We start from the raw sequence: 27,584 nt of genomic DNA, 5'->3' as shown, positions 1-27,584 counted from the left end.
AAGTGCTAACATAATCTGAAGTGGTTGACATAAGACAGTTTGGCAAGCCTAATTTAGATGTCATTCACCCCTGGGCGTAGTCTGGATGGTAAACCCCAGACGGTTCATTGATGACGAGTTAAGGTGAAGGGGTTAAGGATTCGTCTGATGCCCTTGATGAATATTCCTATCAAGGTATTAATCCCAGTGTTCTTACAAAATAGATTACATGAGAGTGACCAAAAGCAGGTTCAATCCCCAATTCCACTAAGTTTCCAATCGTAGCCATATTGTAGAAAGAAGGAAAAATTGTTGTGGAAATCTCTACTGGCCTGTTTTGCAAACTTCCAGTACCTGGCTAACTGCAGCAATAGAGGAGCCTGCCAGCATTCTAGTCCCTCTGCTCTCGCAGATGGAGGGAGTATGTGATCTTGGTTTGGGGGTGGGGAGGGGGGGAAATCAGCGCAGGAAAAACAGATGTCCTTAATGCCACAACACCTAACTAAGTGGGATCAATCAAATCACTCCATGATTACACAGGCCTAGAAATTGGATCGTGCCCAAAAGGGGTGCGCACTACACCCGCCTGTTCATGTGGACCCAGGCAGCATATTAAATTTGTGCTGGGGCATCATTATAATGAGCCAGGCGTGCAGCCAGCGCTAGCCGCGCTATTCATTGGCTGCATGCCTGTTTGGGGGGTCGTAGATTGGGTGTTTCTGAAGCCACTTAAAAGCAGCCAGCACCTCTTAAAGGGGAGTTGCACTCTGGCTGCAGACACCAGGGATAGACTTCTGAGAAAAGAAATGGCTGCAAGACCTGTAGATCGTGCCAACAGGTTCTCCGATGCTGCTTTGGAGGCCTTGGACCAGGTGGTGAACTGGAGAAGGAAGATTGTGTTCCCAGCAGGGGGCAGAAAGCCCTCCAGGCAACACCTGCACCACCAGTGAGAAGAGATCGCAGGAGGTCAATACCAGGAGCTTAGCTCCAAGAATGTGGCTGCAAAGCCACAAAAAATTCAATGACCTCACCAAAGTTGTCAAGTTGGAATACTGCTCTCTTACTCTCTGCTCACACCTCCAGCTTCACTACTCACGATACTCTCCTACAATCACTGCACCACACCTCACTCCACCTCCTTCTCTTCATACTCACCACTATACCAACTCTTATTTCCTGCCAGCGAGCTTCGCACAATCTCGCAGAGCATGGAGGAGTCCAGCTTCAACTTGTATCAAGGCTTCACGCAGAGCATGGATACTATTCTATCCAACATAGACTGAGCAGTCAACTCCATGAACACGACAGTGGCGTCCACCATGATGGAGCCTCTCCTGACAGCTGCGACAGAAGCACAGACATCTGTCATCTTGGCTTTGGGGGCTACTGGTGACAGAGGCCTCCAGGTGTCACATCATTCCTGCACTCTGTTCTCATTCTGAGCCTGAGGAGTTCTGAGGCACGGTGCCAGGGGAGTGGCTTTGGCTCCATGGGTGAGGCACCTGCTGTCTACTCTCAGGACAATAGCATGCCTGCTCTCCTGCCACCCACTCCGCCAGTACCCTTGTTAGTACCACACAGCCAACTGGCCAGGCTGCCCTGGCCCATGCAGAGATGCTACAGTCTACAGGCAGACCCCCTGACTGCTGCCAGCAAATCAGACCTGCATGATGAGCTGCCTGTGGTCGCAATCCAGCTGGACACTGAGGGACTCGAATCCCTTTTGATTGATAAAGATGCCAGGCAGTGATGGAGAGCATGCATAGCTATGTGGGAACAGTCTATGGCACCTTAGACCTTGGGGAAGCCTGCCATGCGTACAAAGCCTAGTGCTCTCTCGTCCTGCTTCACTCTGTCCATGGGGAAAGTAATGTAACTGTTCCTCCTGGTGTAGAGAACCTCGTTGACATCCCTGAAACAGTAGTACACTGCAAACTGTGAGATGGCGCTAATGTCACCTGCTGCAGCTTGAAAGGAGCTTGTTGCATAAAAATTAAGATTCCCGCTGACCTTGACAGCCACAGGCGGTGTTGTCCATGCCCTGGTGTGTGGCTCGAGCGGTAACTGCAGCAGGTGTCATAGCTCGGTGACAGCCTCCTTAGTGAAGCAAAGGCACCTCATACATTGCTCCTCCGAGAAGTTGAGATGGGAGAAATGCTCCCAGAAGACCCTCTGTGGGTATGGCCTCCTGTGCAGTGCCCTCCTCCTGCTACTCTCCCTCAAGCTCCAGCCCCAAAGGCAGTCCTACCAGACCACCCATGACTGCAGTCAACCTTTTTTGAAGGCAGCCATTAACAGTGCAACAGCTGCAAAAATTTCTTCTCAACAGTCAGAATTAAGTTTTCAGAGACAGAAAACAGGCCAAAAACCACCCAGAAGTTAATCAGCAGTCTCAAATGACAAACCAGCAACTAACTTGTAAGTAGTGAATGAGCCCTTTAAATAGTGCTGCTGAAGGGTCCTTCCTGCCTGTTAGCGCCACAAGTTACTGGGCGAGTTTATCACGTGGCTTTAAATTATTACATCAATAATAAATAGGAGTTAAGGAGATACTAAAATAAAGAAGTTAATAAATGAAAAAACAAGACTAATTAATTTCAAATTAATCTGAAAACAAGCTAAATCTATCTGCTAAATATAATCTAGATCAAGTAATTCTATTATATCTAGAACTAAATTACTACTAATAAATAAATAATAACTAGAAATAGCAATGCAAACTATGTGTTGGGGCTGTGATATGTGGGAGTTTGTGGACAGTGAGACTGTCCCGGATTGCCACATCTGCAGGAAATGTTTCTTCCTTGAGACACTCCAGTTCAGAGTTCTTGAGCTGGAGTGCGAGTTAGAGACATTCCGACACATAAAGGAGGGGGAGGAATTTCTGGATAGTTTTCTCCAGAGCACAGTCACACCTCAGAGGGAAGCAGAGGTGCAGGAAGGGGAGACACTAACTGTCAGTCAGCAGGGCAGGGGGAACCGAGAGAAGATAGAGGAGGAAATCCAGCAGACACTAGTCCAATCCAACAGGTACAATGTACTTACTTGAAACCTGTGAGGATAAGGAGAAAGACTGCGGGGAGGACAGTCACAATGCTGACCTAGGCACTGTGGAGCAGAGGGCTGTCCAAAGCGGGGAGGTGTAGAATAGAAACGTAGTAGTTATAGGGGATTCAATAATTAGGGGGATTAATAGCATCCTCTGCAATCACAATCAAGAGTCCCGAAGGGTATGTTGCCTACCTAGTGCCACAGTAAGGGATATCTCGATGTGGCTGGAATCCCCATGTCGGGACCAACGACATAGGGAAGAAAAGGGAGGAGGTCCTGCTGAGGGGAGTTAGGAGCTAAATTAAAAAGCAGGACCTCAAGGGTGGTAACCTCAGGATCATTACCCGAATTACATGCTAATTGGCATAGGGACACACAGATTAGGAAGGTGAACACATGGCTAAAGGAGTTGTGTGGGAAGGAGGGGTTCCACTTCATGGGACACTGGCACCAGTACTGGGACAGGAGGGAGCTGTACTGTTGGGACAGGCTGCACCTGAACTGGGCTGGGACCAAGGTCCTAGCGGAAGGAATAAATAGGGTGACAAAAAGGACTTTAAACTAATAAATGGAGGGGAGGGCTGAGTCAGAAACAATAGTAAAAACGACAGTTAAAAGATCTAAAAAAGGGATAAGAGCAGATTTCAGGTCACAGTGATATAGATACTCCAGGTGAAGGGAATACTAAAATAACTAAAGTAGTTACAGCAGGAGTGACAAATAAATAACGTGTTAAGTTAAACAGTGTGAGAAAGACAGCATCAGGGCAGAAGGACAGGTTAGAGTCTCTTGCCCAAATAAAAGTTTTATACTAATGCACGAAGTATAAGAAATAAATTGAGTGAATTAGAGGCTCAAATGCAGCTTAGAGGGTATGACATGGTGGGCATTACTGACACATGGCTGCAAGTTGGTCATGATTGGGAATTAAATATTCCAGGTTATAAGGTCTTTAGAAAGGATGGGGAAACAGGAAGAGGAGGAGGGGTACACATATTGATTGAAGATACTATTACAACATTAGTAAGAGAGGATATAGGTAAGGGAAAGCAATCAGCAGAGACTCTGCTTAGAATTGAGGAATAAGAGAGGACTTAAAATTGTAATGGTAATTGTCTACAGGCCTCCTAATAGCAGCAATGTAGTGGCAGAATGTATTAATTCATGAATTAGAGAGGCTTGTAGCAAAAGCAGTGTTATTTTAATGGGAGACTTTAATTTTCATCTAGATTGGGAAGAACAGAGTAGCTCAAATCAGAAAGGTAGTGAATTTCTTGAGCGCATTCAAAATAGTTTTCTGGAGCAATATGTTCTAGAACCAACAAGATGGCAGGCCATACTAGATTTAGTAATGAGCCAGGCTTAGTTAATAATCCTACAGTAAGGGAACATTCATCTAACAGTGATCACAATATGCTTGAATTCAATGTTAGGTTTGAAAAGGAGAAACATAAGAGTTACTAAGATTCTAGATTTTGGTAAGGCTAACTTTAACGGGATGAGACAAAGACTGACAACAGTAAACTGGTCAAAACTGTTATTGGGTAAAACTACAGATGAACAGTGGGAGGTGTTCAAAAAAGAATTTAGCTTAATACAGGACTAATATATACACCTAAGGGACAAGAGCACCACTTGCCATGATCGACAAAAGAGGTGAGAGATAAGATAAAACTAAAGGAAAGAGCATACAAAAGTGTAAAGAATAATGTAGATCCAGGGGACTGGGAGAGATATAAAGAATAGCAAAGGAAGACAAAAAGGTAGTAAGAGCTGCAAAAAGGAAATACAAAAAGAGGGATATCAAGATTAACAGAAAATGTTTTTACAATTATATTAGAAAAGGCTAGTCAAGGGCAATGTGGGCCCTTTATCAACAGATGTGGGTAATATTGCAAATTAAAATAAGGAAATGGCAGACTTGTTGAATAGTTACTATGTGTCATGTCTTCACAGTAGAAGAAGAGGATAATATACCTGACATTCCAGGGAAACTAATAATGAATCAAGGACTGGAGCTCACTAAAGCTAACGTAAGCAAGAAAACAGTATTAGAAAAAATAATGGTGCTAAAGACTGACAAATCTCCAGGTCCTGATGATTTCCACCCCAGGGTTTTAAGGGAAGTAGGTGAGGAAATTGCAGATGCTTTAGCCATAATCTTCCAAAGCTCTCGCGATTCAGGAATTGTCCCTTTTCAGATTGGAAAATTGCAAATATAACTCCGTTATTCAAGGAAGGTGAGAGCAAGAAACCAGGAAATTATAGACCTATAATTTAACATCTGTTGTGGGTAAGTTATTGGAATCTATAATTAAGGACAGAAGTGACTGAGCACTTAGAGAAACTTGAGCTGATTAGAGAGAGCCTTCATGGATTTGTAAAGAGTAGGTCATGTCTAACGAACATAACTGAATTTTTGAGGAAGTAACTAAAGTACTGGATAGGGGACTATCTATGGATGTAGTTTATATGGACTTCCAGAAGGCATCTGATAAGGTTGCACATAAGAGACTTAGCTAAAATTAAAGCCCATGGAATTGAAGGCAAATTACTGACCTGGTTAGGAGATTGTTAGGTGGTACAAGACAGAGAGTAGGGATAACTGGTATTTATTTGAATTGGAAGGAAGTGACTAGTGGTGTCTCACAAGGATCTGTGCTGGGGCCTCAACTATTCACTATATTTATTAGTGACTCAGATATCAGAATAGAGAGCCATATATCCAAGTCTGCTGATGACACAAAGATTGGTGGCATAGTTAGTAGTGTAGATGAGAGCATAAAATTACAAAGACATTGATAGATTAAGTGAATGGGCAAAACTGTGGCAGATGGATTTCAACACAGGTAAGTGTGAGGTTACCCATTTTGGACCAAAAAAAAGATAGATGAGTTTTTTAAATGGTGAAATGCTAGGAACAGTGGAGGTCCAAAGAGATTATGAGATCCATGTACACAGACCACTAAAATGTAGTTGTCGGACACAAAAAATAATCAAAAAGGCTAGTGGAATGTTGGCCTTTATATCTAGAGGGCTAGAATATAAAGGGGAGGAAGTTTTGCTACAGCTATATAAAGCCCTGGTTAGACCACATCTGGAGTACTATGTGCAGTTCTGGGCACCAAACCTTAGAAAGGATATATTGGCCTTGGAAGGAGTGCAGCACAGATTCACCAGAATGTTACCAGGGCTCCAAGGGTTAGATTATGAGGAGAAATTACATAAAATGGGCTTGTATTCCCTGGAATATAGAAGATTAAGAGGTGATTTGATTGAGCTTTTTAGGATTTTGAAAGGAATTGATAGGTTAGGTAGAGAGAATTTTTTTCTGCTGGGGGGGTGGGGGGTTGGGGGTGGTGTCTAGGATAAGGGGACATAACTTTAAAATCAGAGCCAGGCCATTCAGAAGAAAAGTTAGGAAACACTCCTTCACGTAAAGGGTGGTAGAAGTGTGGAACTCTCTCCCACAAAAAGCAGTAGCTGCTGGCTCAATTAATAATCTTAAATCTGAGATCGATAGATTTTTGCTAGCCAAAGGTATTAAGGGGGATGGAGCCAAGACGGAAGGTTGGAGTTAAGATACAGATCAGCCATGATCTCACTGAATGGAGGAACAGGCTCGAGGGGCTGGAAGTCCTACTCCTGTTCCTATGTGCCGAGTCAGGCAGTGGGGCAGCCCAATATCAGAAAGGGGTCTTAGAACAAGGGTAGGATCCTTATTTAAATATTTTAATTTGCCATTTTAATGTTTTTGGTGTGCGCCCTGGATGCCTATGGAACAGCCCTATCTATGGCGGGCAGCACACTTCTGGATCATATTGGATGCTTAGGCATCTTCTTTGCACTTAAAAAATGGGTATGGTGCCATCTAATTTCTTGGCCACAGTGTCAAGAATAAAGGGGAGATTTGAAAATTGGAGCTGTACCACACACTGCTATTTTTGGAATAATGTTATTGCTTTTAAACTCAAGGGCCATCAGAAGAAAACATGAAATTAAAGAAGATTTTTATCTAAATGATTTGTTCTTTGGCAATGAGGGCTAAATGTTCTGTTAAAACTATAGGAACAAACTACTTTGGTAAATTACAAACTAAATTTACAAATTTACTCCAGAACATTCACTGCTGATAGTAAAATATTGTACCAGATACAATAAATCACAAATTTCCATAATTACCATTTAAAACAATGAGAACTTTCTTCCATTGTGTATTACCAACTTTTGGGGTTTGACAGAACAGAATTTTGTGCTTATTGCACACAAATATACGATCCAAGACAAACTTTGTGATAGGAGAATGTGTCAGATTCCTTAACGATGCATTTCTGCACACGTTCTTCAGAAGATTGAGGCGTTCAGCATGTACTGCGTCCCAGTGAGGATCCACTTCATTCAAAGTACTTTGAGAAGGCTGAAAAATAAAGAAATAAACAACCTTTCTAATAAAATTTGAAACAAATTCTACAACACAAGAGCTCCACCCTAATTTTTCAAATTATGTTTCTGAATATGTTCACCAGCAATCCTCCACTTGTCGAGTTCACAAACATAGCTACAATGAGATAGGAAAGCACAGAGCAGAGGATAAATGCTTTCCCACTGCATGAGAGAAAAATCAATGGGAAAGTCAGCCTGGAAAGGTGACTTTCCCATTGTTCTCCGCAGCCTTCAACATGTCATCAATGAGGACAAACACCTCGCTATGGCCATCCCCACACCTCCACTACTCGCCTTTAAACAGCCACCCAACCTCAAACAGACCATCGTTCGCAGCAAACTACCTAGCTTTCAAGAGAACAGCGTCCACGACGCCACACAACCCTGCCACGGTAACCTCTGCAAGACATGCCAGATCATCGACACAGATACCACCATCACACGAGATGACACCACCCACCAGGTGCATGGTTCATACTCCTGTGACTCAGCCAACGTTGTCTACCTCATACGTTGCAGGAAAGGATGCCCCAGAGCATGGTACATTGGCGAGACCATGCAGACGCTGCGACAACGGATGAACGGACACCGCGCAACAATCGCCAAACAGGAGGGTTCCCTCCCAGTCGGGGAACACTTCAGCAGTCATGGACATTCATCCACCGACCTTCGGGTAAGCGTACTCCAAGGCGGCCTTCGAGACACACGACAACGCAAAATCGTCGAGCAGAAATTGATAGCCAAGTTCCGCACCCATGAGGACGGCCTCAACCGGGATCTTGGGTTCATGTCACGCTACACGTTACCCCACCAGCGAACAAATGTTATCTGTTTTTAATATAATGGGTCATTTGCTGGCTCTCTCTGCCTTCCGGATGTTTCTGCCTCTCTCTGTGTTTTTTTTTTTCTCTTTTTTTTTCCCTGTTTGTTTTTTTATTGAATGTGTATTCGGAGGTTCTGCAGGTAACACCTCTCTGTCTGAACACGGTGATTGCCTTGGCAACGGGCAGTTGCAGAGGCAGTCTGTAAACACCATTTATTATTGTTCAATATGTATAAATGCGTAGGCTTCAAGGAGATCTTGAAACATTTGCCTGAGGAAGGAGAAAATCTCCGAAAGCTTGTGAATTTAAAATAAAATTGCTGGACTATAACTTGGTGTTGTAAAATTGTTTACAATTGTCAACCCCAGTCCATCACCGGCATCTCCACATCATGACTACCATCGACACCACAAACTGCCGGCTCACAGTGGAAAGGATATCCAAGAAGATCGCGCATTTAGACACAGACATCAAGTTTTTACAGAGCTGCAAGAAAGCAGACAAGATCCCGAAAGGACTCCAGATCACGAACCCACTCAAGTCCACATACAACTCGGATTACGCTGAGAGACTCTGCCGCCGTACCTCTCGCACACTCCGCAACCATCTCATACACCAACTCTACAGCAGACGCCACAACCTCGAAACCAAGATAGAGTCCATACTCTCAACCTGTACTCAGGACACAGCAGACCAGCTACGTTATACCGCCAAACAGACGAGGCAACGGAACTACGCTGCCTACATGAAAACCAAAAGCAGGAAGCTTGAGAAACTCGGCATCACCACCAGCAACGACCAAGCTTCCCCTGGTACCACGGTTGCAACCACAGGGAAGTCTATTGTCAATTTATCCGACCACACCCTTCAACCAGACGAAATCGAAGTTCTCAGCCGAGGGCTCAATTTCTGCCCCACTACCAAAATGGACCCCACTAGTCTCGCGGCGGACACAGAGGAATTCATCAGGAGAATGAGGCTCCGGGAATTCTACCACAAACCCCAAGATTTCAGCAGCGAACCCAATGAGACAATCGACGATCCGGAACAGCAGACAGAGGGATCCGCGGTACAGCAACCGAAGAGGAAAGAGTCAAACTGGACTCCTCCGGAGGGTCGCTGCCCTCAGCTGGACATGTATGCTCAAGCTGTCAGGAAATGCGTCAATGCCAGATTCATCAGCCGCACTCAGAAGACAGTCCAGAATGTCACCCGAGCACAACGCAACGCCATCAACGCTCTCAAGACCAACCGCAACATCGTCATCAAACCAGCGGACAAAGGAGGAGCCATAGTCATACAGAACAGAACAGACTATTGCAAAGAAGCATACCGACAACTGGACAACCAGGAACACTACAGACGGTTACCCGCAGATCCGACCAAAGAACACACCCACCAGCTCAACAAACTGATCAAGACCTTCGATCCAGACCTTCAAAGCATCCTACGCATTCTCATCCCACGTAATCCCCGCGTGGGAGACTTCTACTGCCTCCCAAAGATACACAAAGCCAACACACCCGGACGTCCCATCGTATCAGGCAACGGAACCCTGTGTGAGAACCTCTCTGGATACATCGAGGGCATCCTGAAACCCATCGTACAGGGAACCCCCAGCTTCTGTCGTGACACTACAGACTTCCTACAAAAACTCAGTACCCACGGACCAGTTGAACCAGGAACACTTCTCACCACGATGGACGTCTCGGCACTATACACCAGTATCCCCCACGATGACGGCATCGCTGCGACAGCATCAATACTCAACACCAACAACAGCCAATCTCCGGAAGCCATCCTACAACTCATCCGCTTCATCCTGGATCACAATGTCTTCACCTTCGATAACCAGTTCTTTACCCAAACACACGGAACAGCCATGGGGACCAAATTCGCACCCCAATACGCCAACATTTTCATGCACAAGTTCGAGCAGGACTTCTTCACTGCACAAGACCTCCAACCAACACTATACACCAGATACATCGACGACATTTTCTTTCTATGGACCCACGGCAAGGAATCACTAAAGAGACTACACGATAACATCAACAAGTTCCATCCCACCATCAAGCTCACCATGGACTACTCCTCAGAATCAGTTTCTTTCTTGGACACACGAATCTCCATCAAAGACGGGCACCTCAGCACCTCACTCTACCGCAAGCCCACGGACAACCTCACGATGCTCCACTTTTCCAGCTTCCACCCTAACCACGTCAAAGAGGCCATCCCCTATGGACAGGCCCTGCGAATACACAGGGTCTGCTCAGACGAGGAGGAACGCGATGGACACCTACAGACGCTGAAAGACGCCCTAGTAAGAACGGGATATGACGCTCGACTCATCGATCGACAGTTCCGACGGGCCACAGCAAAAAATCGCATAGACCTCCTCAGGAGACTAACACGGGACGCAACCAACAGAGTACCCTTTGTCGTCCAGTACTTCCCCGGAGCGGAGAAACTACGCCATGTTCTCCGCAGCCTTCAACATGTCATCAACGAGGACAAACACCTCGCTATGGCCATCCCCACACCTCCACTACTCGCCTTTAAACAGCCACCCAACCTCAAACAGACCATCGTTCGCAGCAAACTACCTAGCTTTCAAGAGAACAGCGTCCACGACGCCACACAACCCTGCCACGGTAACCTCTGCAAGACATGCCAGATCATCGACACAGATACCACCATCACACGAGATGACACCACCCACCAGGTGCATGGTTCATACTCCTGTGACTCAGCCAACGTTGTCTACCTCATACGTTGCAGGAAAGGATGCCCCAGAGCATGGTACATTGGCGAGACCATGCAGACGCTGCGACAACGGATGAACGGACACCGCGCAACAATCGCCAAACAGGAGGGTTCCCTCCCAGTCGGGGAACACTTCAGCAGTCATGGACATTCATCCACCGACCTTCGGGTAAGCGTACTCCAAGGCGGCCTTCGAGACACACGACAACGCAAAATCGTCGAGCAGAAATTGATAGCCAAGTTCCGCACCCATGAGGACGGCCTCAACCGGGATCTTGGGTTCATGTCACGCTACACGTTACCCCACCAGCGAACAAATGTTATCTGTTTTTAATATAATGGGTCATTTGCTGGCTCTCTCTGCCTTCCGGATGTTTCTGCCTCTCTCTGTGTTTTTTTTTTTCTCTTTTTTTTTCCCTGTTTGTTTTTTTATTGAATGTGTATTCGGAGGTTCTGCAGGTAACACCTCTCTGTCTGAACACGGTGATTGCCTTGGCAACGGGCAGTTGCAGAGGCAGTCTGTAAACACCATTTATTATTGTTCAATATGTATAAATGCGTAGGCTTCAAGGAGATCTTGAAACATTTGCCTGAGGAAGGAGAAAATCTCCGAAAGCTTGTGAATTTAAAATAAAATTGCTGGACTATAACTTGGTGTTGTAAAATTGTTTACAATTGGAAAGGTGAAGGGAGAGGAGGAGAGAACTTGGTAGACTGGGAAGGAGTGAGAGGTGGGGTTGAGGGAGAGAGGGAAGTGGAGAGGGAAAGGAGTGTGGGAAATTATAAGGAAGGATAGAGGAGGAGGGAGAGGGAGAGAGAAGGGGTAAGGGGGAAGAAAAGACAGAAAAACTATCCAAGCAGAAAGGGGAGCCCAGATTTTGGGGACTTATGAAGAGCTATACCTTCCTTCCCTGGTGCCCTGAAATTACTCTCAGTTGGAGAAGGGTTTACATCTTCCCTTCAAATGGGGACAAAAATTATTCTTGGTGCTGGGGTTGTGCTGAGCAACATCTTCCTTCCAATCGGGGGAAGGAATTGGTGATTGGGGTGATGAGGGAAGGAGGAGAAAATGTGAAAAGAGAGGGAGGGGTACGGAAACAGGATGGAGGGCAGAGAGGAGAGGGAGGTGGAGTGCAGAGGAGAGGGAAAGGAGGGGGAGGGAAGAAGGGCGATGAGAAGAGGAGGAAGGGGACGGTGAAAGCAGAAAGCAGAGAAAGGGAAGGATGGAGCAAAGGCAAGGTACTAACTCATCAGAGAGGGGCAGCATGGATTTTCATCTGAACTGGGATTATGCTGAGCTACATGTTCCCAGAGACACAGACAGGTAAGAGAAAGACTATTTTATTTTCTCCAACTAGTTAAGTGCAAGGATTAGTGCTATTTTAAAAGTCTTGTGTATAGTGCATGCTTCCTTCCTTCCTGCAACACTCTCGCTGTCAGTTTCCCCATCACATTGATAAGACCCCAATTATTATAAAATAGTGTACCCACGGACTCACCATAAGCAACACCAGGCATTTGGCAGTATCCCAAAAAATTACTTTACACGGCCTCCTGTACTTCTTACTCAACAGTAGCTGTACTAACAAATCTTATATAAACTGATTAAATACAAACAAAGGGATTGTGTCTCTCAGCTTGGCACATACTTTGGAGTAAATAAAATAAATTAATAGCTTTTACTTAAAAATTTAGTTGAAAACCTCCTTAAATTCACTGTCCAGCTTGTATTCAAATCATTATCAAAATCACACAAACTGCTATTCAGGGACAGAATCTGAATTTTCCAATGAGAAAAATATTTAAAAAACACAAATAAACTTTATCTGAATAAAGCTTTTAAAATTTGTCCCCTAGCTATTTTTCAAATCACAATGAAAAACAACCAAGCACATACAGTTAGAATAAAAGAAAGGCCACAATTTTCGGTGAACGTTGGCTGTTAGTCAGGCACAGAAGTGAATGGCAAATGGCGGAAGGTCAGCAAATGGAGAATCCTGTGTGGGTGGAGAGATCTGGCTAGGGCCACTGGTTAACTTTAGAGTGGTGGATTGCAGGGTGACTTTTTGGCTAAGAAGGCATTGGCTAGGGCTGCAGGCAGGTTTCATGTCACCAATGAGGGGAGGGCTCTGGTACAGGACAGCATTGGAAAGAATTGTAAAGGGGGTGGAGCTCTAACTACCCCTTGCACCACATCAACAAGTGATATGATGCCCAAAACATTTAATGCTTGTGTCATGATATCACTACTAGAAATCATGCTGTTGTTGGAGCCAGAAAAACCTGCTACAACAGGGAAGACCCAGTGGAAAAAAATTGTCTTCCTGGTTGCCAAACTGTTATTGTCTCTGGTAACGTAGTCTCCAGATAGCGTAGAGTCAGCATGCTGAACCTCACCCAGTCCTCCATAGACAACTGTATTTCAAGTGACGCCCTACCGGTGACTTGCTGCTGCTGTTCATGTCTCTTCTGTGCTTGCAGTTAAAACAGCAGATCCCCTGCCCATGGACAAACTACCCACTGGATAACTTTCAACTGCTCATTTAGTTAGCACCTTAAGAATTCTAGTAGATTTGTGACTTGCACCTCCTAAAACCATGCTGACTGGAGTAATACCTGACACAAAGGAAGATGGTTGTGCTTGTCAGAGGCCAATCATTGCTGTCCCAGGACATCGCTGCAGGAGTTACACAGGGAAGCGTCCCTGGCCCACCATTTACAGCTGCTTCATCAGTAAGTGGGGCAGTTTGCTGATGATTCTACAGCGTTCAGAAATCCTCGGATAATTAAGCAGCCCATGTAAGTCTTCAGCAGGGCCTGGATAACATCCTGGCTTGGGTTGGCAAGTAACATTTGCACCACATAAAAGCCAGGTAATGGCCATCCCCAACAAGAGAAAGCCCAGCCATCTCCCCCTGACCTTCAAGGAACCACTTGCATTTATATGACGCCTTTAATGTAGCAAAACGTCCCAAGGCGCTTCACAGGAGCGTTATCAAACAAGATTGGACAGCGGCCACTTAAAGAGATATTATGACAGATGTCCAAAAGCTTGGTCAAAGAGGTAGGTTTTTAAGGAGCGTCTTAAAGGAGAAGAGAGGTAAAACGGCAGAGCGGTATAGGGAGGAAATTCCAGAACTTAGGCAGCTGAAGGTTTGGCTGCCAAAGTGGGGTGGTGGAAATTGGGGATGCGCAAGCAGCCAGAAATAGAGGAGTGCAGATATCTCGGAGGGTTGCAGGAGGTTACAGAGATAGGGAAGGGTGAAGCCATGTTAAGATTTGAACACAAGGATGAGAATTTTAAATTCGAGGCGTTGCCAGACTGGGAGTCAATGTCGATCAATAAGCACAGGAGTGGTGGGTCAATGAGACTTGGTGCGAGTTAGGATATGGGCAGCAGAGTGTTGAGTTAGCTGAAGTTTACGGAGGGTATAAGGTGGATGGCCAGCTAAGGGAGCATTAAAATACTATCGCCAAGTCCCCCACTGTTAACAGTTTGGGAGTCAGAAGCTTAACTGGACCAGCCATATCAACATTGTGGCTACAAAAGCAGGGCACAGGTTGTGTAATTTGTGATGAATAGCTCACCTACTGGCCTGTCAAAGCTATCTACAAGACTTAAGACTTATTTACCTGGATGGGTGCAGCTGCAACAACATTCAAGAAGTTCAACACCATCCAGGGCAAAGCACTTCGCTTGATCAGCCCTGTACCACTGGACTCAATATCCATCTCCTCCACCAATGACATATTGTGGCCTCAGTATGTATGGTCTACAGGATGCATTGCAGCAACTCACCAAGATTACTTTGACAGCACCTCCCTCCCTTGCGACCTCTATCACCAAGAATGGCAAAAGCAGCACTATCATGGGAACACAGTCACCTGCAAGTTCCCCATCAAGTCACACACCACCCAGACTTGGACATATTTCACCGTTCCTTCATCATTGCTGCATCAATAATATGCATTTCTCTAGCTAACGCATTGTGGGAGCATCATTACCACAATAATTACACAATGACTACAGCTGTTCAAGCAGAAGGCCCACCATCATCTTCTCAAGGCAACTATAGATGAGCAATAAATGTGGCCTCACAGTGTTCCCCACATGTCAAGAACTATAAAACAATTACTCATTCATGAATTTCTGGGATCTGATGCACACAAAGTTTCCATACACCTTGAAAATTTGGGATACTGTCTGAAACAATATGAATATTCCAAAAATTATGTCTAGATTATCACCAGTAACATAGCATCCAGCTTTCAGACTGGATAACTCGATCATTCATTTTGCACAATGGCAGATCATAATAGTTTGCACATTAGGTAATTTGACTGAGTTAGATCATCTCAAGTCTTTTGGACTGTTCAAACCAAAAATTGATCTTAATTAGTTCACATTTTTCAGATTCATTCAACTTTATTTTTTCCAAAAGGAGAAAACTTGCATTTATATAGCGCCTTTCACAACCTCAGGACATCCCAAAGTGAATTAGAGCCAATGAAGTACTTTTGAATAATAGTCACTGTTGTAATATAGGGAAAAGAATGGGTTTAATTCAGTTTCTCCATTTTCTTCTTTAGAATCCACAGCTCATGCATCAACTATAGTCAAGATGGTAGATGGGCTACTTGGTCCTAAACTTCCACCAATTTCACTGTTACAAATTTTGGGTCTACAGGAGATATTCTCTTGAGTTCAGGATCATTAGTCACTCCCGTAAGCAAATCCTTTGTCGTCTATGATCCGGAGAGCACCTTTATTGCCCAATACCCAGTTAAACTATTGGTGACCCAGGGACCGGAACAATATGATTCCCCCGTTGTGTTTACTGGATACTGTGATCTCACATATGCTGCCACATGCATTCTCTTATCTTTTCGGGAGGCTGACTGAAAAGCACTAGTGAGATGAGGCCAATTGCAAACCAATTTTTTTATATAAAATGCATGAAAGAATAGAATAGAGTTTTCACAATGAGATTTACCTATTTCCTACTTTGCCCTTTGTTATGGGCTACATTCACTTTACAAGTCAGCAGTCCCTGAACTCATTGGCACTAACTTTAAAAAATGAGACCTGACTGCCTATCTCTCCGTTCTAGATTCAGACTTCCCTAAACCTCTCCAGGAGACATGATGTGGAGATGCCGGTGATGGACTGGGGTTGACAAATGTAAGGAATCTTACAACACCAGGTTATAGTCCAACTGTTTTATTTGAAAATCACAAGCTTTTGGAGGCTTTCTCCTTCGTCAGGTGAGTGTCGTCCCACACTCACCTGATGAAGGAGAAAGCCTCCGAAAGCTTGTGATTTTCAAATAAAACAGTTGGACTATAACCTGGTGTTGTAAGATTCCTTACACTCTCCAGGAGAGATAGAGAAACAAAGACTGACTGACCTCTGATCTCTCCCTCAGCTCTCTGTGACAACAAATAACTTGCAGAACAGCCAATCAAAACTTAAATGAGAAACTCCCCTCCCTGGAGTGGGAACTATGACAACTACATTTAATTCCCCTGATGGGCACCATAAATGAAAACCTTTCTATTATTAAACAAGCAAACAGCTTTGGAATGTGCTTAATGGCCTCTATTATCTTAAAAACAATATAGTATGTGTGAATCTACAATCTTTGACAACTGCTTTATTTGGTATTCTAATTAATGGTCCCAGTCAAAAACCTGGATGACTTGTGTCTCTCTGGGAGTTAACCCTTTGTGAAATGAGCTTGACTTTATATCAGTAATATAATATAGAATGAACCCAAATCCCTCCCAGTCCATATAGGTAAAACTCTCAAAATGTTGCATTAAACCGAAGTGGTTATTAGGATGTGCATAGGAGTTACCTAGGAAAGACGGTCCCTCTGCTCAACATATTCCAGCAACATAGTTGAGATTAGCACTGGGGAAAATTAGAGCCAGACCTTTCAGGAGCGAGATTAGAAAACATTTCTACACCCAGGGTTGTAGAAGTTTGGAACTCTCTTCCGCAAACGGCAATTGATACTAGCTCAATTGCTAAATTTAAATCTGAGATAGATAGCTTTTTGGCAACCAAAGGTATTAAGGGATATGGGCCAAAGGCAGGTATATGGAGTTAGATCAGGTGAACGAAATGAAATCCCTGAGGAAGGAGGAAGCCTCCGAAAGCTTGTGAATTTAAAATAAAATTGCTGGACTATAACTTGGTGTTGTAAAATTGTTTACAATTGTCAACCCCAGTCCATCACCGGCATCTTTTTTTTCGTTCACGGGATGTGGGCGTCGCTGGCAAGGCCGGCATTTATTGCCCATCCCTAGCTAGATTTTTACAACTGAGTGGCTTGCTAGGCCATTTCAGAGGGCAATTAAGAATCAACCACATTGCTGTGGGTCTGGAGTTACATATAGGCCAGACCGGGTAAGGACGGCAGGTTTCCTTCCCTAAAGGACATTAGTGAACCAGATGGGTTTTTACGACAATCCGGTAGTTTCATGGCTATCATTACTGATACTAGTATTTTAATTCCAGATTTTTTTATTTAATTAATTGAATTTAAATTCGCCAGCCGCCGTGGCGGGATTTGAACACGTGACTCTGGATTTTAGTCCAGGCCTCTGGATTACTAGCCCAGTAACATAACCACTACGCTACCGTACCCTCAGCATTATGGTAGGGGAAGGGAGGGTTGAGGAGATGTTTGGTGTTAAAGGAGTAGAGAGTATGTACTGGGACATAAGACAGGAGGATATCATTAAAGTAGGGGCGGGTGAAGCCACGGAGAGATCTGAAAGCAAGGACGAGAATTTTGAAATCGAATTTGAACCAGGTAAGGCATGGGGCCTTAAGAAAGTCATCAATTGCTAACTCCACAATTAGAGAAAATGGAGTTCTACAATAGTTGTTGAGATGCTTCTTTCAAATAATAGGCAAACTATAGTCATTAACATTTTTATCATGATATCCTTATTTACAAATCATTTTTTTGACTGCATAAATAACATCATAGGGAATGCAAGAAATATGAAAAATACTGCATGAGCATTAGCAAAGATTCTGCACTATTAAATACAATTTATTTTCAGATTCATTGCTGGAATATCTAGATCAAAATGATCAATTATATTTCACTGATAGTCCACATAATCCAATAAAGGAATAATTAGCTACTAGCATGCTCATAGTTCAAAACAGCTGTTTAGTTCTCTCTGATATTTTAGCCATACAAAAGTAAATGTCAACATCAAACATGGGTAATGAATAACTAGATAACACACTTCACAATATAAGCAGTCTCTGATGGCTTTTCTACAAAGGTTACATCAAATATATTCCCACTTTTTTGAAAAAGATTAAACATCCCAAATGTTACCACTGAATAAATATCTCATTAATCTATTTTCATCAAACCGTTAGCATGAAGCGTTGGTTTTTCTAAGTTTTCCAAACACGTCTTCCAAATATGTTGTAATCATGTAAATTTTGCAAATGGACTTACAAAAATCAAATATTCTGTAGATGTTGTCTTACAATCTGTCAGTAAAATGCAGTGCTTTATTTGGTTTGTGCGCTTGTAATTTTTGCTATGGTTATGGTTCTTTTCCTCAATCCACATATTACTGAGGGTGAGCGGGCAGGCACTCAGGCCTTTGTCAACAGTAATAAATTGGTGGTCAGGAGGAGTGTGATAGATGCTAGCTAATCTCTCTCAATCTTCTAAATCATTCATCTGAGCTGGCACACATTCTGTAGAAGATTTTCAGTTATTCCTCCCTTAGGCAATTACTTGTGAGCATATTACACAGGTACAGGATACATTTCTTCCCACTCGCCTTTCAGTGTGACAATATTCAGATTGCGCTTGTAACCCTCTTTTACATGGAGAGGTCATCAAATTATGGACTAGAGAACAAGGAAGAGCTGTAGGGTATAATTTAAATCCCATAAGTGGCCTCATCCGATAAATTACAAACTACAAACTTTCAAGTTAAGTTAGTCAGTACCACGAGTGGGAAATGGATCAAATTCCATGGCTCCTCATAATGTATGCCAATTATACCACTATTGGGAATACGATATCGGACCGCTTAGGGAGTCCCTGCTCCGCTACTTACTTTCCAGTTCTGAAACATTCGAGTTGACACCAATTAGTTATAGTGGCAAGTATTTTATTGCAAAGAACAGTTTAATACACTCAGTATTTAAGCAGCAGTTTACAGAATGGAAACTGGAGATATACTACCTGCTTCCACACTGAGTAGAGCTCATGCCTTGGCTTCACGCCTCTCGCGGTCCTCTCGGCCCCCACCCCCTGGATCCCGCAGATCTTGCCTTCTGCAAACTTCTTCACTTCTTCTGACTACACAGGCATTAGGCTCCTGCCAGCATTTACGTCCATCCAGACAAATCTAGTCTCCGTCTACACAGGTGTTAGGCTCCCGCCAGCATTTACATCCGCCTGGAGAAATCTAGTATGCACCCTCGGGGGATTCCTCTACGCTGAACCTTTGTTTGAGCTGTATCTTTATACGCTGTTAACTAAAGATCATGTGGTACGCTGACTTCTCATCAAAATTGATGAGGAGGCCAGATTTAGCCTCATCACTTGCTGAAAAGATCCCGGCTGATGGCGCCAACTTGACATTATCAACTTGTTGAGGAGGCCAGACTTAGCCTCATCAATTTTGATGAGGGGATTAGGCTGATAACAGTAATGAGTCTTAGGCAATCACAAGAAACTTAACCTCATCAGTTTTGATGAGGAGATTAACCTCATCAATTTTGATGAGGAGATTAGGCTGATAACAGAAACATATCTTAGACAATGGCAAGACACTTAATGTTCCCCTTATCTCTTTTGGGGAATGTAGCTTGCCTTTTTCCAGACATGCCACATTCTTCTATGTCTATGAAACTCAAACAAAGTGTGAACTGTGGGATTTAAATACACCTCATCCAAGCTAACTACTTTAAAATACTGAATAAATGTGGCTGATACAAACGTATGATTTATACAATACTTGTGGTTACATATTAAATGCATTTCATGATAACATACATTGCGTAAGACAATTCTTTGATACTTGTTACATTTTTAGTACACACCGGCATAGTTTAACACCACACATTAAAAATAATTAGAATTATCAGTGTTAGATGTAAATTTTAATTTGAAATGAGAACTAAATTGATGCACTGATTGGGTAAAGGGCCCCACTAAGGCAGTGAAACTTTTTCCACTTACAGTGCAGTCCATTCTCAATTGTGACATTTTCTTTGTGAAATACAAAATAATCTCATGGAGATGGTGTCACTACGTAATGGGGCATATTCTGACAGGAACGAGAAAAAAATGCCCTTAGATCTCATTCTAGGCATACCATTAGTCCCATGTTCCTGATCTTTGACCAGCCGATGCGGAAGGGGGCAAGCAAATAGGAGAACCTCCTTGTGGGTCTGTTCCTGGACCTGGCCAAGGTGGCCATCCACAAGTCCAGGTTAGACGCGGCCCATGGGGGTGGTTGCTCCGGTTGCCTGTCTTTCTTCCGCAGCTTTGCCTGCGCCTGGGTGGCCCTGGAGAAGGTACGCTCAAGGCCTTCCGTGACCGGTGGGTACTGCAGGGACTGGAGTGCTTGGTCGATACAGAAAACAATATTATTTAATTTGATAAGTTCCTTTGTCTTTTCATAGTAGGTATAGCACAGGAGGCTGCCATTTGGCCCATCGTGCCTGTGCCGGCTCTTTAAAAGAACTATCCAATGAGTCCCATTCCCTTGCTCGTTCCCTATAGCCCTTTAATTCTTTTCCCTTCAAATATTTATCCAATTCCCTTTTGAATGTTATTATTGAATCTGCTTCCACCACCCTTTCAGGCAGTGCATTCCAAAGCGTTATAACTCGCTGAGTAAAAAAAATGTTTCCTCATGTCGTCTCTGGCTCTTTTGCCGATCACCTTAAGTCTGTGTCCTCTGGTTACTGATCCTTCTGCCACTTTGACACTGGAAACAGTTGCCCCTTATTTACTCTATCAAAACCGTTCATGATACGGCGATATATTTCCAAGTCGGGATGGTGTGTGACTTAGAGGGGAACGTGCAGGTGGTGTTGTTCCCATGTGCCTGCTGCCCTTGTCCTTCTAGGTGGTAGAGGTTTGGGAGGTGCTGTTGAAGAGGCCTTGGCGAGTTGCTGCAGTGCATCCTGCTGTTGGTACACACTGCAGCCACTGTGCGCCAGTGGTGATGGGAGTGAATGTTTAGGGTGGTAGATGGGGTGCCAATCAAGCAGGCTGCTTTGTCCTGGATGGTGTCGAGCTTCTTGAGTGTTGTTGGAGCTGCACTCATCCAGGCAAGTGGAGAGTATTCCATCACACTCCTGACTTGTGCCTTGTAGATGGTGGAAAGGCTTTGGGGAGTCAGGAGGTGAGTCACTTGCCGCAGAATACCCAGCCTCTGACCTGCTCTTGTAGCCACAGTATTCATATGGCTGATCCAGTTAAGTTTCTGGTAAATGGTGAGCCCCAGGATGTTGATGGTGGGGGATTCGGTGATGGTAATGCCGTTGAATGTCAAGGGGAGGTGGTTAGACTTTCTCTTGTTGGAGATGGTCATTGCCTGGCACTGGTCTGGCACGAATGTTACTTGCCACTTATCAGCCCAAGCCTGGATGTTGTCCAGGTCTTGCTGCATGCGGGCTCGGACTGCTTCATTATTTGAGAGGTTGCGAATGGAACTGAACACTGTGCAATCATCTTCAAACATCCCCATTTCTGACCTTATGATGGAGGGAAAGTCATTGATGAAGCAGCTGAAGATGGTGGGGCCTAGGACACTGCCCTGAGGAGCTCCTGCAGCAATGTCCTGGGGCTGAGATGATTGGCCTCCAACAACCACTACCATCTTCCTTTGTGCTAGGTATGACTCCAGCCATTAGAGAGTTTTCCCCCTGATTCCCATTGATTTCAATTTTACTAGGGCTCCTTGGTGCCACACTCGGTCAAATGCTGCCTTGATGTCAAGGGCAGTCACTCTCACCGCACCTCTGGAATTCAGCTCTTTTGTCCATGTTTGGACCAAGGCTGTAATGAGGTCTGGAGCCGAGTGGTCCTGGCGGAACCCAAACTGAGCATCGGTGAGCAGGTTATTGGTGAGTAAGTGCCGCTTGATAGCACTGTCGACGACACCTTCCATCACTTTGCTGATGATTGAGAGTAGACTGATGGGGCGGTAATTGGCCGGATTGGATTTGTCCTGCTTTTTGTGGACAGGACATACCTGGGCAATTTTCCACATTGTCCGGTAGATGCCAGTGTTGTAGCTGTACTGGAACAGCTTGGCTAGAGCCGCAGCTAGTTCTGGAGCTCTCTGCTTTCTGTCCCTTGCCAATTTTGTACCCATGTTGCCACTGTCCCTTTAATCCCATGGGCTTTAACTTTGCTAACAAGTCTATTATGTGGTACTTTATCAAATGCCTTTTGAAGGTCCTTATACACATCAACCGCACTACCCTCATCAACCCTCTCCGTTACTTCATCAAAGAACTCAATCGAGTTAGTCAAACACGATTTTCCTTTAACAAATTTGTGCTGACTTTCATTTCTTAGCCCATACTTTTCCAAGTGCCAATTAATTTTGTCCTGGATTATTGTCTCTAAAAGTTTCCCCAACACCGACGTTCGGCTGACTGGCCCGTAATTGCCAGGTTTATCCCTCTCCCCTTTTTTGAACAGGGATGTAACATTTGCAATCCTCCATTCCTCCGGCACCATCCCCATATCTAAGGATTTTGTATAATTTGGGTGATATTAGTTGTGCCCCTCAAAAAAGGGGGCACTTTTGTTAGATTTTTTAGTTGATGACAAAAGAGGCCTCCATGAATGTAAAGAAACAGACTTAATCCTCATGATCACTGTACATGGTCCAAATTAACCAAACATCTTTATTTCTCTTCCCCCTTTTAGCCTGCCATCTAAAGCCATATTGTTACAAGGGTTAGGCATTCTTCAGTTGTAGTTCTTTTCATCCCACTGAAACTAATTAATTTCCAGTCCAAAACATATATGTTGGACTCATCTTTCTCTTTACTTTTAATGTTAACCTAATTAGGTTCCGGTCGCTATTTATCAAGTATTCACCTACTTTTATGTCACTTATTTGTCCTGCTTCATTAGAATCAGATCCAGCACCACATCCTTCCTCATTGTGTATGCAACGTACTGATTAAGAAAACAAACCTGGATGCATTCTAGAAACCTCTTCCCATTTTGACGTAAAAATTTGTCTTATTCCAAGCTATCTTAGGATGGTTAAGGTCTTCCAATATTACGTTTCTGTTACTATTGCAAAACTCTGAATTGCCTCTAATTCTTAGTCTCACATTTTTCGTACTACTTGGTGGTCTGTAATTTGGTAACAGATCCCTTATTATTTCTTAACTCAATTCAACTCTGTCTCGGGACCAAAACCAAAAAAACTTTCCTTTCTATAGCTGTAATTGTGTTCTTAATTAATAAGGCTAACCTCTTCCCTTTTTTCTTATCACTTCTGAAAATTTTATTGCTGGGAATAAATACTTGGCTGAAACAAAGTTTCCATCAGGCTTACAGCATTATAGGAACATAGGAACAGGAGTAGGTCATTCAATTAGACCCTGGCTGATCTGCATCTCAACTCCATTTTACACGCCTTGGTTCCGTAATCCTTAATACCCTTACATAACAAAAATGTATCAATCTCAGCTTTGAAATTTTCAGTTCACCTTGTCTCATCAGCTTTTTGGGGGAGAGTTTTCTAGATTTCCATTACCCTTTGGGTGAAGAAGTGCATCCTGACATCACCCCTGAAAGGCTATGCTCTAATTATAAGGTTATGCCCTCTTGTTCTGGACTCCCCCGTCAGAGGAATTAGTTTCTCTCTATCTAACCTAGCAAATCCTTTAATCATCTTAAACACCTCAATTAGATCTCCCCTTAATCTTCTATACTCAAGGGAATACAAGCCTAATGTATGTGATCTGTCTTCATAATTTAACCCTTTTAGCCCCGGTCAATTAATTCTAATTAGTGCCTCTAGTTTCCTGATTTTATTTCTAATGCTCTGCATGTTCACATACCTGAACTGCAAACCTGACCTTTTTATATTTTTCGGTATGCTTTTCCGTTGTATTTCCTTCCTTATCTTTCTCCTATCTGTTCTAAGGTACGTCTTGCCATACCGCCCCCTTGAGCTTACATTTTTACTGTTTTGCTGCTTCACTATACTTATTCTGAGCCACCCAATACATTTTACGCCTTCCCCAACCCTACCATACTAGCTTAAATTTTCCTCTAAGCGCTAATTACTCTTTCTGTGAGGACATTGATACCTGTTCAGTTTATGTGAAGCCCATCAAGTTGGTTAAAATTTCCCCTGATCTGGAACCAGTCCAAATGACCCAACAATCTAAAAGCCTCCTTTCTACACCATTCGTCAAACCCCGCATTACATAAGAAATAGGAGCAGGAGTAGGCCATACAGCCCCTCGAGCCTGCTCCGCCATTCAATAAGATAATGGCTGATATTCTACCTCAACTCCACTTTCCCGCCGATCCCCATATCCCTTGATTCCCTTAGTGTCCAAAAATCTATCGATCTGTTTTGAATATACTCAACGACTAAGCATCCACAGTCCTCTGGGGTAGAGAATTCCAAAGATTCGCAACCCTCTGAGTGAAGAAAATTTTCCTCATCTCAGTCCTAAATGGCTGCCCCCTTATCTTGAGATTATGACCCCTAGTTCTAGACTCTCCCACCAGGGAAAACAGCCCCTCAGCATCTACCCTGTCAAGCCCTCTAAGAATTTTATGCATTTCAATGAGATCACCTCTCATTCTTCTAAATTCCAGAGAATATAGGCGCATTCTACTCAATCTCTCCTCATAGGATAACCCTCTCATCCCAGGAATCAATCTAGTGAACCTTCATTGCACCCCCTCTAAGGCAAGCATATCTTTCCTTAGGTAAGGAGACCAAAACTGTACACAGTACTTCAGGTACGGTCTCACCAAAGCCATATATAATTGCAGCAAGACTTCCTTACTCTTGTACTCCAACCCCCTTTCAATAGAGGCCAACATACTATTTGCCTTCCTAATTGCTTGCTGTACCTGCATGTTAACTTTCTGTGATTCATGTACAAGGACACCCAAATCCCTCTGAATACCAACATTTACTAGTCTCTCACACCTTTTAAAAAATATTCTGCTTTTCTATTCCTCCTACCAAAATGGATAATTTCACATTTCCCCACATTATACTCCATCTGCCACCTTCTTGCCCATTTACTTAATCTGTCCATATCCCTTTGTAGCCACTTTGCGTCCTCCTCACAACTTACTTTCCCACTAGCTTTGTATCATCAGCAAACATGGATACATAACACTCAGTCCTCTCATCTAAGTCATTGATATAGATTCTAAATAGTTGAGGCCCAAGCAATGATCCTTGAGGCACCCCACTAATTACAACCTGCTAACTAGACAGTGACCCGTTTATTCCTGCTCTCTATTTTGTCTGTCAACCAATCCTCAATCCATTCTAATATATTACCCCCAATCCCATGAGCCCTAGTTTTGTGGCACAAGAGGTTATCGAATGCCTTTTGAAAATCCAAATATACTACACCCTGCTGGTTACACCCTCTTAAAACTCCAATAGATTTGTCAAACACGATTTCCCTTTCATAAAATCGTGTTGACTTTGCCTAATCATATTATTATTTTTTAAGTGCCCTGTTACCACGTCCTTGATAATAGATTCTAGCATTTTTCCTACTACCGATGTCAAGCTAATTGGTCTATAGTTCCCTGTTTTCTCTCTCCCTCCTTTCTTGAATAGCGGGGTTACATTTGCTACCTTCCAATCCACGGGGACCATTCTAGAATCTAGGGAATTCTGGAAGATCAAAACCAATGCAACTACTATCTCTGCAGCCACCTCTTTTAAAAGCCTAGGATATAGGCCATCAGTCCAGGAAATTTGTCAGCTTTTAGTCCCATTAACTTCTCCAGTACTTTTTCTTTACTAGTATTAATTACTTTAAGTTCCTCACTCTCATTAGACCCTTGGTTCCCCACTATTTCTGGGTTTTTGTTGTGTCATCTACTGTGAAGACAGATACAAAATATTTGTTTAACGTCTCTGTCATTTCCTTATTCCCCATTATAATTTCTCCTGTCTCTGCCTCTAAGGGACCCACGTTTACTTTCGCTAATCTCTTCCTTTTTACATACTTGTAGAAGCTCTTACAATCTGTTTTTATATTTCTTGCTAGTGTACTCTCATATTCTATTTTCTCCCTCTTTATCAATTTCTTGGTCATCCTTTGTTGATTTCAAAACCCTCTTGATCCTCAGGCTTACTATTCTTTTTGGCAACATTGTAAGCCTCTTATTTTAATCTAATACTATCCTTAATTTCTCTAGTTAGCCACAGTCGAACCACTTTTCCCGTGGAGTTTTTATTCCTGAAGGCAACGTATATTCGTTGAGAATTATGAATTATTGCTTTAAATGTTCGCTATTGCTTATCTACCGTCATATCTTTTAATCTAATTTCTCAATCTACCTTAGTCACCTTGCCCCTCATATCTACATAATTGGCTTTGTTTAAATTTAAGACCCTAGTTTAAGATTTAACTACATCAATCTCAAACTCAATATGAAATTCTATCATATTGAGATCACTCTTCCTCTGAGGACCCTTTACTATAAGATTACTAATTAACCCTATTCTTATTACACAATACTAGATCTAAAATAGCCTGTTCCCTAGTTGGTTCCTCGGCATATTGTTCTAGAAAACAGTCTCAAATGCATTCCATGAACTCGTCCTCTAAACTACTTTTGCCAATTTGGTTTGCCCAGTCTTTATGAAGATTAAAACCCCCCACGATTATTGCATTACCCTTGTTACATGCTCCACTAATTTCCTGATTTATACTCTGTCCAACGCAGTAACTACTGTTAGGAGGCCTATAAACTAGCTCACCAGTGTTTTCTGCCCCTTGTTCTTTCTTAGCTCCACCCATATTGATTCTACTTCCTGATTTTCTGAGCGAAGATCCTTTCTCACTACTGTCTTTATTTCATCCTTTATTATCAGGGTTACATCCCTTCCTTTTCCATTTTGCCTATCTTTTCTAAAAGTCAAGTACCCTGGAATATTTAGTTCCCAACCTCAGACACCCTGCAACCACGTCTCTGTAATGGCTGCTAGATCAAACTTATTTATTTCTATTTGTGCCATTAATTCATCTAACCTGTTACGAATGCTTCTTGCATTCAGATATAACGCCTTTAATTTTAACTTTTTACTATTTTTTCCTGATGTGACCTTAGTCACTAATGCCCTATAACCTTTGTTAAACTCTCAGTTCCTTCATGGCACACACTCTTGTTTTTACCCAAATTGCTACTCTGCTCTACAGCCTTGACTTTTCTCTTTAGGCTTATAAATTTACCCTTACCTGAACCCTCCTCCCCCCCCCCATTAGTT

The 27,584-nt window shown here is 43.3% G+C and overlaps 1 protein-coding gene across 4 annotated transcripts in view; it reads right to left on the bottom strand.

Annotated features, from left to right (window-relative positions):
• chst10 (carbohydrate sulfotransferase 10) overlaps nt 1-27,584 on the bottom strand; it is a 69,254-nt gene that overhangs the window by 8,640 nt on the left and 33,030 nt on the right. For all 4 annotated transcript variants that reach the window (XM_067986231.1, XM_067986232.1, XM_067986233.1 and 1 more), the window contains one exon: nt 7,213-7,447. In XM_067986231.1, the coding sequence (XP_067842332.1) occupies nt 7,213-7,447 (235 nt within the window). The remainder of the gene's footprint in view (nt 1-7,212; nt 7,448-27,584) is intronic.

Source organism: Heptranchias perlo, chromosome 6, assembly GCF_035084215.1.
Source record: "Heptranchias perlo isolate sHepPer1 chromosome 6, sHepPer1.hap1, whole genome shotgun sequence".
Taxonomy (NCBI): Eukaryota; Metazoa; Chordata; class Chondrichthyes; order Hexanchiformes; family Hexanchidae; genus Heptranchias; species Heptranchias perlo.
Note: the sequence above shows the minus strand (reverse complement) of the source record. Positions and strands in the feature narration are given on the sequence as shown.